The following is an 11,503-nucleotide window of genomic DNA, read 5'->3' as shown; positions in this document are numbered from 1 at the left end:
ACCAGTTCTAACTTTTAGTCTGTTAACCTGACAGGAAGCATACATTCAAGGATAAGTCAGACATTTGGTTTACATTGTTATGAAAACCAAACCTAATTTTCTCCAAATCAACTGATCACCATTAACCAAAGCGCAACAAGAAATTCCATCTCATATTTTCCATTAGAAACCAAAACCTATTCAAGAAAGATTCAAAGAAGATATGTTCAAATAAAGAACCTAAGCTACAAAATTTACAGAAAGAAACCAAAGAGCAGAGACCGAATGTGGTTTACTAAGACTTCATAAACATATCTAAGAAATGTAACCGAAATGGAATCACAAACCAACTGTGATTCAATAAGAAGGTAAAGATCGATCTAACCTTATTGAAGAAGATCTGACCACTGGAGAGGGCAATGTAGAGAAGAATATAAGCATAGGTTAGGCCTTCTTCCCTACAGAATTTTCAAATTCGACCAGCCATTGAAGGAACTGAAGCACTGAACTTCGCAATGACGATTGCTGCGAGCATTTCTACTTCGAAGCTGTTGAATGAAGGAGAAGAAGCTTTTATATATGACACCTCGGCACCCTGAATCCCATCAACAGATTGGTTGAAAATTTTATGACAGAAAAAGTACCTAAACTATAAAAGGCAAAATCACACAAACTAGATAACCAAATCCCAAAACCTGGTTCATGTACATAATCAAATTGCAAATATAAGCTACGCAGACCATAGTCATCCCAAAAAAAACAAATAGCGTGCGACCTAATTTTTATGCACCTCTTTCAATGGAATTCCCAACATTTATATGCAAACTGTGTAATTGAACAAATTTCTTGAGTACACCCATAGACTTTTTCAACTACACAATCTATTGCAGATTTAACTGTTGCTCTCAATCCTCAAATTCAAACTGCTACTCAACAGTAGGAGAACTCATGTGCTTTAAAGGAAAACCAATCCAAATGAACTTTAGTCTCAAAGGTTATTTATGGCCATTTTGCAACTTTCTGATGAAGTAGTTTGTCATTGAGATTCATTTGCGGCATAACTTCAGTAAGGATTTATGCCCAGGCTTGACAAAGAAACTTGCCATTGAAGCAGTGTGTCATTGAGATTTAGTTGTGGCAGCCCACAGATTTTGAATGTGGGTCGAAAACATTAATCTCTACTAACATATCGATCCAAACTGGTTGGTATGGATGGGCAGCAGCCAATCTTAAAAAACCAGTTCCTTCATTACCTTTCTCTAACCAAGTTGAATTTAGCCAAGCATCTCATAGACAAGTCTTGGTGGATTTGAACCACCATCTACTGGGTGTAACCCCAGTTGCTCTTCCATTTTGAGCTAAAGACTTACCTATTAACATAAATCATGTTAGTCTAATCCAAATATAAAAAATAAATGAAACAAAAACATTGGAACAATGATAGATACAAGGAACAACTACAATGCGAGATACCAAGTAAAGTAAATGAATTAAAAAAATGTTCACTAACTTTGAATTTCAAGAGAAACAAAGTTCAACTTATTAAATGAGACAATGTTTAACCCACACACATTAATTAACACGCTTTATTCAGCTTGAAGCAAATAAAACCAATCATATTTTGCTTGAGAATTGGGAAGAGAACAATGAGGATTGAGAATAGTCAATAGATTCCTGCACAATCCCGACAATGTAGTTAGAAAAATCACTAATACACACATCTAAATGAAATGGAAAAAAAAAAATTAAAACTACTTACTGTTAATAGTTGAGTGTAAGAAATCTTGCCATTATCCATTACTTGTGATCCACCAGGTGGATTCCAATAACTTAAATGTGATGGTACACTTGGTTGGATTAGCTGAGAAGCCTGGGAAGTATTTGCTCTAACTGTTTTCTTTTTATTTCTTTGCTTTTCCACCCAACTCTTATGACGCTTTCCACCTTTGCGAGGAGATTTATTCTTTATCCCTTTTACTTTGTTCACATTAGAGTACTCCCTTGAGACAATTATTGAAGGGCCATCGACTGCAAGATTTTGAAGTTTTGCACACAAATCATTAGCATTTCTGTCAACCAATGCATATCCCTCAGACGAATTTGATGCTTCTGAGGCTATTCTCACTAGTTTAGGGCAAAGAATCCTATAACGTTGTGTACAATCTAGGTTAACATCTTCTTCAACTTGGGTTCCGTCATCACCTTTCACTATCATGCTTCTTCCTCCCCGTGTCCATCTCCTCAATACATAATTTGCAAGAATGAACTTGATATCAAGCACATCAAATATTTTCAAAGCATGGCAACATAGAATTCCAAAAGTCTCAAACTTTCTACAACTACATGCAATAGTAGGGCCAACTGGGTTACACTCAACATTGAAATTCCCTTCTCTGTCAACAACATCAACTATGTAGTTATGAATGGCAGCACTCTCATTCCGAAATTTAATAGAACAAGCAGTAATCCAAATATACTCGTGTTGAAGTTCTTCAAATATTTTAGGAGTATAAATTTCTAACGCTTGGTTCATAATGGGTGACATGGGAAAGATATTTCTTGGAGTTTTATTTCTTGCATCAAACTCTGCCTTCAACTCATTATAACGCTTGTCATTCACCACCCTCTCGAAATGTTTAAAAAACTGAACAAGATCCAAACTGGATTTCAAGTAATCCTTCAAATCACCATTCAAACTCTCACTGAGTTGTGTACTTCGCATACCTATGGTGAAACACTTAGCCCATTTCTCTTTAAGTCCATATATACGATCTAACCATGAAGGATCTGTAACTAGATGATCACTACGTAATTTCATCCATGCATTCTCAAACTCTATTACTTCCTCGTACTGAAACATACAAGATTTAAAATCTTTAAAAAAACATGATCCATCTTTCATCAAATTTCCTAAATGTTTGATGCCATTTTGCATTATGTGCCAAGTACACAAACCATGCCATGTATCGGGAAAAACCTCAGATATCGCATTTCCCATTGCAGCATCTTGATCGGTAAAAATGGTTAATGGCTTCTTTTGCCCATGGACTTTCAAGAAAGCCTCAAACAACCATTTGAAAGATTCTGAAGTCTCATCATATAACAAGGCAGCCCCAAAAATGCATATACCTCTATGGTGATTAAATCCAGTAAATACACCGAATGGCCTATATTATTTGTTAGTACAAAATGTCGTATCAAAGCTAACTACATCACCAAAATGAGCATAGTCTATTAACATTTTTGGATCTGCCCAGAATATATTTGTTATCTGCTCCTCACTATCCAATTGTAATGCATATGTAAAAGAAGGGTTTTTCCTTGTTTGGTTTTCAAAGTACATCAACAAACTACCAGCTTCACCATACGATAAGTCACGCTGACGTTTTGTTCGGAGGTAATTCTTTTGATCTTGTCTGATAAACCCAATGTTTTCTTTTCCACCTGCTTTCCTGCTCATGTACTCAAAAATGGCCTTAGGTTTTATTCCAGAATCATCGTCTAAATCAATCTCTATCGCATGGGCATCTGAAACTTTCCGTTGCGACCGCATCATAAGCAATGTAGCCGGTAAATGTAGAGGATGATTATGCTCTTCAGTAAATATATTACATTGATATTGTCCATTATCAATACGCACAATTCCCATCCGTGCATTACAATTAGTTCTTGTCACTGCTCTCGGTATCTTTGTATCAGCATCTCGTTTGTCTTTTTTCCTCAAACCTTGTTTACTACATACGAATTTCCTTGAAGTTAGGATTGACTTATCATTTCTACTCCAATGTGCATAGTCTCTCCTCACACTGAAACCCATCCTTCCCCCATAGGAATTATAGAATTTGTAAGCCTCGATCTCTGAATTAAATATTATACCAACTCGAGGCTCAATCTCAAAATCCAGACCTATGTCCTGATCTCCCATAGTATTACCTAAAATTTTGATACTGTTTAGATAACCATCCTTATAAAATAAAAATCACAAATCTCAAATTCTCAATCAAGTAAGACTGTGAGAATAACGACAAACAAAAATCGAACTACGTAAAAAACTTGGAATTAGGTATAGTCAATATCACCCGATCATGGTCCCTGTCAAAACCAAATTAATTTGGTACGTCAAAAATTATTTATCAACATATAAGTCCACACTTCTGATTTCAATAATTTTGTTATTGCATTACTTGAACAAACTCTGGACCACTGTAACCAAGCAGCTCAACTTCAATACTTCTAATGGATAACAAAAGAAGGAAAGTTTCAAATCCCAAAGAAGAAATTACATATGGAGGGTGCTCTTCCCTTCTCCCTCCCTCGGAGTTTCTTTGATTTCTGGGTTTTAATGAATTAAAAATTTGGATGAAAATTAATGAGAGATTTAATTTTGTCAGATTCGACCATCTCGGAAAATAAACAAGAGGCTAGATATGAAAGAGGAAAACAGATTAAACCATAAAGCCACAAGCTAAACTAACTCCCCACCCTAACTCCCCACATCCTTTTAGAAAGAAAAAGAAATAAATGTAGTTGAGATATCTGAACAAAGAAGAGCACGTTCACTATCTCTCTTCAATTTTTAAAAACACAAGTACAAAATAGAAATCGACCCAGAAGAAGACGGAAGACGGAAGACGAGAGAGAAGACAAGAAGACGACGGAAGACGAGAGAGAAAGAGAAAGAGAACTTACCAGTTCCAGCAGAGTCGTCGGCGGCCTATTAGAGACGGCGAGACGAACACCGGCAACTTATTAGAGAAAAGAGAACTCGCCGGCGGCCTATTAGGGACGGCGGGATGAACGCTGAAATAATAGCCAAGCACAGAGAAAGAGATAGAAAGAATAAGAACAGAGTGAGTTAAAGAGAAGAAGTAGAAGAAGAAGACGGAAGACGAGAGAGAAAGAGAAAGAGAACTTACCAGTTCCAGCGGAGTCGTCGGCGGCCTATTAGAGATGGCAAGACAAACACCGGCAGCTTATTAGAGAAAAGAGAACTCGCCGGAGGCCTATTAGGGACGGCGGGATGAACGCTGGAATAATAGCCAAGCATAGAGAAAGAGATAGAAAGAATAAGAACAGAGTGAGTTAAAGTATTTGCTCTAAATGGGGTAGTCTAATGTTGTGTCAGGCTCAGGTGAGATTCACTTGTTCGGTCATGGAGAAAATGTGTCTACTTCGGCCAGTGGTCATTGGTTTTATACATCCACTGCAAGGCCGGGACCAAGATTTTGCGTGGGTTTGGTTTTCCCTTCTTAAATATTATATTATTTTTATAATTCTAAATATAATAACAAAAAATGATGAAGATGGTAAAGAAATGTCTCGATCATGGTGGGATATATAGCCGGAATTATAAAAGTACATAACAATATGCTAAAAGGAAGACGCATAGAGGGAGCTACTCTTATTTATAGAGGTGAAAAACCCTTTCAAAGTAGCCTTTCCAAGAGAGGTGACTTCTTGAAAGATACCGTTGAAATGGCTTCGAGTGAATTTTAGACAATAAGAGTTAACTTTTAATGGCCTTAGACTGACATCATTTGAGATGTAAATGACGCCATTGTGGGTTCCACCAGTGTCATCTAAAGTGTATCCAACTTTAATTAAAAATAAATCCTGAAATTAGTCCGGTCTAATCCAGAGCAAAATAATATTTCATTTTAATGTCCCAACTAGCTTCGACTCAGTGTGCATAAGTACCGTTCCTAATTATTAATTTCTTGTTATTCTCTTCCACTTTCAATATGAGACTAGGCCCGTTTGATAACGTTTCTGTCATTTTTGTTTCAAGAAACGATAGAAACATAAATTTTCGTTTTTAGAAATAGAAACGAAATTGAAGGTGTTTGATAAGTCATGTTTTTAGAAGTCGATAATAACCAGTGAAAGAATGGCCACAAGTCGTTTCCAGAAATGGCGAAACAAGTTGAACTTGTTTCGCCTGGGTCGTTTCTTGAACCATAAATAAGTGAAAATTTCTATTTCTATTTCTGAAAATATGTGAAACGAAACAGTTTTATCAAACGCTTTTTACTCCATTTCTGCTGTTTCTGGAAACAGAAACGGCAGAAACGCGTTTCTTGAAACGTTATCAAACAGGCCCTAAAGTTTCACACAAAAAATTATTTCTTAAAAGCAACTCCAAAAGTGTATTTTTTTAAAAAGCTACTCCAAAAACCAGTAAAAACTTTTGGGAGAAAAAACACAAAACCTAAAATTTCAAAACCAAACTAAAAAACAGGTATTTTAAACTTCATTTAATACTCATTTTGCAACAAAGGGGAAGGGCATGAAAGAACTCATGATCACTGTTAGATTGGAACCCGTTCTTGGATCCAAATGTCAACTTCAATCTCATCTACATTGTATTATGTACCATGTTAGGATAGCCTAGTGGTGGTAGTTTCGGCTTGAAGAATCAGCACGAATTGAACCTATCATAGCTTTGTGTGTGTGGGTGTGTGTGTAGGAGTAGGTGACTGTTGGCCCTACTAGCGTCCAGTAGACTAGCCATTGGTCAGCGGTGCTTAGTATGATAGAGAGTAGCAAAAAAAAAAAAAACACTTACCGTTCTAAAATTTACATTTACCTATACAATAGTAGAATTGTAGTTGCTTTGAAGTAACCTAAGTTGAATTTTCAACAAAATTATAGAGCTCCATATTTCCATATCATAAAACAGGTCATAGCAAAAAATTGTAGACTGTCCTCGGCCCATACGTTCGATCAGTCCCTGATGTTTATAAGACAAAAGTCTTTGAACTTCTTAGATAATAAATATTCCAAAGTGATACGTCTCATTGGTTTTCCTTTATTTTCATGTACTTACAAAGTTGAAAGAGTAGGGTTTGAGATTTTCTACCCAAAAAAAAAAAAAAAAAGGTTTGAGATAAAATTGACACATAAGTAGGTGAGGGTGGGGCAACCTATCACTCAAATATGAATCCATTTGACTTGCCACATGGCAGATAACACCACTATTACTTATTACGATGATATTCAATTGGGCCTACACTCAGCCAACCTCTTTTATTTCGAAATATGGGAAAAGAACCTTGTCCTGGTGGTGTACATCCTTTCATTAATTGTGTGCGTTGTTGTTTCTTGTGCCCAACTAGACAGAGTTCTTTCACCTTAAAAACATGACATCTCTTATTTTTGCTCATTTGTGTGCTTATTTATTCCACGTGCAAAGGGTGATATAGTAATTTTGACAAATAAGTCGATACCTAATAAATGATCTTGATTATTCATGTCGAAGAATTTACACTCAAATTCAATTATACTCTCATGTATTGTCATATTCCATAGTCTTATATCATTTTTCAAGCAATCATACATTGGCATCAACTTTCCATGCCCCGGGTTTCTAGAAACTTTATTTTGCCACTAGTCAACACCGTAAGATTAAACATGACAAATGAACATGAGAATCCAATCTTCGTGGTTTTTTTCCCTAACAATTGGAAGTTATTGAATTCAAATAAATATTGGTATTTTTTTTTACATTTTTATATTTTTATATTTTTATATTTCTTAACTCATACACAATCCAAGTGTCTTTGGTCACTTTGACAACCTGATGAGAGCCGTTTGTTGTAATTTGATGTAGGTCCAAATCTGAATTGTGTGGGATCAGCTGTTCAAATATATAAATGGACTTTTAAAAATAAATAATATCAACAAAATAATTTAAGATACATAATTTATTCCATACATAGACATACCAAACCTACCAGAATCATTGTCTGGATTCTGTACTAGTTACCACATGATTTTTATTTCTGACTCACAGATTATTCTCAGAAATAGGACATAAACAAAATGCGAATCATAATAAAGACAGCCTTAGTAATATTCACTCCCTACATTGAGAGAGGGATTTTTTAAACCATTTGGCTGAATTCTTTTGACGTATTTAGAGGTTATTGTTGAAGTCGATCCACGTAGTGAATACTAAAGCGAATTGTGTATCCAACATTCCATTCATAGTTTCTCCTCTATTTTTGGAATAGCCCTTCCATGTTTGACGATGCTTAAACACTAATTAATCCAAAAACCCTAACTCCTTCGCCTCTTCCATGTATTTAATTTTTTGAGATTTTTTTCTTAAGACTTTTGTTTATTGTTGTTATATGTAATGGTGTTTCCTCTACTGTCTAAAATCAAAGTTTATACTTCATATAAAATCCAGGTCAAAATCAGGGTTGGGTTGGGCCAGACTAGGTCGAGCCAGGCCTGGCCAAGCCCAGCTTGACGTCTCAACCTTAACTCGACCCGATCCTAACTCAGGGCTAGAGATTTTCAGCCCAGGCCATGTTTGGGCAGATAGGGCCAATCTTGCACCTCTAGTTTATACCATGTACTATCTATCCAAAGCTTCAAACTGTGGGTCACCTTAATAAGCTTATTAAGTGGGCTAGCCACTCACATGAGTGTTTTTAACTTAAATATAAAAAATAAATATATAAAGGTAAATGGTAGTAGCACCAAATTGTGGCCAAGTTAAACAATATATCTCAGACTAATATCAACCATATGGTAAACCATGTAACCCTCAAATTTAGAGTAGGAGTAGGTCTTGTCATCTTTTATCTATTTATAAAGTTCTATAATAATCTAGTATTTATATATGAAGAGAGTGCAGGTCAATACTTAATTAGAAGATCAAAGGTAAGAGTCACAATTGTAGATTGTGTAAAGTACTAGGGAATAATTGAATACAAGTAAAGTATTTTAGTAAATTTAACATTCGCTAATCCATGATGGATGTTACCAATACATAAGGTTTGAAGCAAAAATCCATTGAAAAATGTTATAAGCTTGGTAGCACATCATTTTTTAAGGAGAGGGATTGCCATCGAGTCGTATCATTGTATGACTACTATGCTATCATGTGGAAAAGCAAAGAATATGCATAGACATCGATCTTGGAAGACAGGTCTGTCTTTTCATGTGATCCCATGTCTCGAGTAGGGCACATATAGTGCTCTTTTTTCCATATTTTTATGACATAAAATTTTTAAAATTTATATGTTTTCTTTCATAAGAAAGAATAGAGTAAACAATCGAAATTTTTTCTTCGATTGTTTGACTCCAAGAGTTAAACTCCTAACCTCTCTTCATTTTGAGATGTTGATCTTTGCCAGCCGAGTAACCTCTTGTACCATACAATACAACAAGTAATCAATTGAGGGTGGAGCCACCTATCACTAAAATATGAACCCAGTTGACCACGTGGTAAACTAATTATACGTATTCATTAAAAAAAAATTAATAATAATAATACATAGATTACTGATGATGTTCAAACATCGTGGATGCATTTAGGCTGCCAAATCATCCGCACGTGTCAAAATATTCCTATGTTCACGCTTTCCACCTGTACATCTAAGGGCCTTGGCGGCTTTCGTCCTTATTAGCCTCTCTCTCTCTCTCTCTCTCTCTCTCTCTCTCTCTCTCTCTCTCGTGTTTTTGTTTTGAATTTTATAAATATATATACTTTTTTCGAACGAGGTTTGGTGGTGCCGGTGGATTCAACTCTTCTAAATGGGTATATCTCTAACATGAACTATTTTGAATGAAATCATAACTTTCTCCAAATTTTTTTTTTCCTTGGCTCTTAGTTTCTTGTTTCATGTTGCAGGCTCTTTCTTTCAAAATCAACAAATGCAGGTTTCGGAAGGCTCCGTTTGCTTGCAAGGGGAATTTAAAGGGAAAGGAAATGAAATCTTCATACTTAAAAAAATGAATATTTATAATTATTACCCCATGTGATTTAATGTGATATAACTTGATTTTTTTAACCATATTTAGTAATGATACATTTTACATGTAATTTTTATTTTACATATTACAGCAAAGAGTTTTGAATGTAAAGTAACGTGAAATTTTACAACCAAATATGGAATGATTTGAAATAATTATATAGTCACATGGGGTAATGATTACATATATTTCTTTTTTAAAAATGAAAATTTTGCTTTCCTTTCCTTTGATTTCCCTTGCAACCAAACATAGTCTTAATTGGGAGGCAAGGCAGAATCGTACTAATATTTCTTCATTTAAGGAAACCCTCATGTAGCTATGGATTAATTCTTTTTTTTTTTTTTTGGGTTGGGGGGGGGGGGGTGGTCATTTATCTTAGGGGAATAGAAAGATGCTTAAAAGTGTAATCACTTTGAGGGGTGGGTCTCACTATTTTCCTTTGATTGGAGTGTTAGCTTGGATTTTGCAAGATCATACTGCTAAGATCTCATCTTGTACTTCTAAAGTTTTGTCTTCCTCTTTTGAGTTTTTTTTATCTTTATTTTAAATGAAGTGTTCGCAAAAATTAAATATTTGAATTGTCAAGTTCTGTAATTGTCTCACCCCCACACACCCCCCCCCCAAAAAAAAAAAAAAGAAAGAAAGAAAGAAGGAAAAGTTTTGTCCTGTTTCTTTTGACTACATCATTAAATTCATTATCTGTAGCAATTTTTAGTAAGGAGATCCACAGTTTAAAAGGTTGGATCAGTTGCACTTCCAGTACATCACTGTTCATAACTCCTGTTTGTGGTGATAGAAAATAGGTGGGAATGACTGTAGTGGTCAAGGTGTTTGTAACCGGGAATTGGGACAATGCAGATGCTTTCTTGGGTTTTCTGGTCAGAATTAAATTTTCCTCGTTTTCGTAATTTTATTTTCGAAAGTTCATTATTGAGGCCTTTTATTTATGAGTATTCAACCCTTTCATTGTACCCTATTACTATTTACCATTTACTTAGAAGGAGGGGAATAATAAAGATCACCTCATTCAACTTATATATTTTGCAGATTTTAACTTTCTTTTCTTCTCAATAATTAGGTTCCGGTACATTCTTATGATATAATTGTGTTATAATCGCTTATCCCAAAAGCTCGAGCTGTTAAGTGAGAGTTCAACAATGTATGTCAACACACATCAACACCCTCAACAATGTATATCAACGCATATCAACACACACACCCACTGGATGCACATGCAGGCCACACACACGGTTCTGTACGTGACACCATCACGTGGCACCAAGGAGCGCAAAGTAGTGGCACAACAACTCATAAAACAGACCCCTTGAACCTTCAGGGATCGATCACCCAACCTCCTGGCTCTGATACCACGTAACACGTAACAGTATATCAGATCAACAAACAACTAATAGGAGAATAATAGAAGGAGAGTAGAAAGGAGAAGATGAGGGGAAGAAGAAATCGATGAAGAGGAGAGCTCCAGCCGCGAACAATATGCATTAAATAATATGATGAAATAAGCACAAGAAAAAAACTTCCCCCCATTAGTATAAAACAGGACCACTGTACCCTTATTTAAAAGATTGAAGTATAAGTCCCAAATTACCCCTATCGATACAATAGGAGTAAACACATCAGTCTCGACAAAGTGGAAGTTCTAGAATTGTATATGGAGTTGTTTAAAAGCTGTCTTCAGCATTATGAGTTCCCAATTGACAATCAAAAAGAATGTTTTAATTCCTTGCAGTTTGTAACTTTT

At 35.5% G+C, this 11,503-nt stretch overlaps 1 protein-coding gene across 1 annotated transcript; it reads right to left on the bottom strand.

The window, feature by feature from the left end:
- Nucleotides 1-448: 448 nt before the first annotated feature.
- LOC122082295 (protein FAR1-RELATED SEQUENCE 5-like) lies at nt 449-5,537 on the bottom strand. Its single transcript, XM_042649754.1, has 7 exons — nt 5,512-5,537; nt 4,896-5,006; nt 4,669-4,779; nt 3,321-3,926; nt 2,957-3,146; nt 1,739-2,830; nt 449-574 (listed from the first exon to the last, which is right to left on the bottom strand). Exons 1-7 carry the CDS (start codon nt 5,535-5,537, stop codon nt 449-451), a joined length of 2,262 nt encoding a protein of 753 aa, XP_042505688.1.
- Between the last annotated feature and the right edge of the window lie 5,966 nt (nt 5,538-11,503).

The sequence above is a fragment of the Macadamia integrifolia genome, chromosome 6 (genome assembly GCF_013358625.1).
Source record: "Macadamia integrifolia cultivar HAES 741 chromosome 6, SCU_Mint_v3, whole genome shotgun sequence".
Taxonomy (NCBI): Eukaryota; Viridiplantae; Streptophyta; class Magnoliopsida; order Proteales; family Proteaceae; genus Macadamia; species Macadamia integrifolia.
Note: the sequence above shows the minus strand (reverse complement) of the source record. Positions and strands in the feature narration are given on the sequence as shown.

Bases quoted from the DNA above. Each gene is read 5' to 3' on its own strand.
- LOC122082295 (XM_042649754.1), bottom strand. From the start codon at position 5,537: ATGGCGTCATTTACATCTCAAATGAT. The intron at 4,780-4,895 runs GTAAGTTCTCTT...CTATTATTTCAG, and splicing joins CGACGACTCCGCTGGAACTG to CGTTCATCCCGCCGTCCCTA. The intron at 575-1,738 runs GTAAGTAGTTTT...GATGGGATTCAG, and splicing joins CTTACACTCAACTATTAACA to GGTGCCGAGGTGTCATATAT.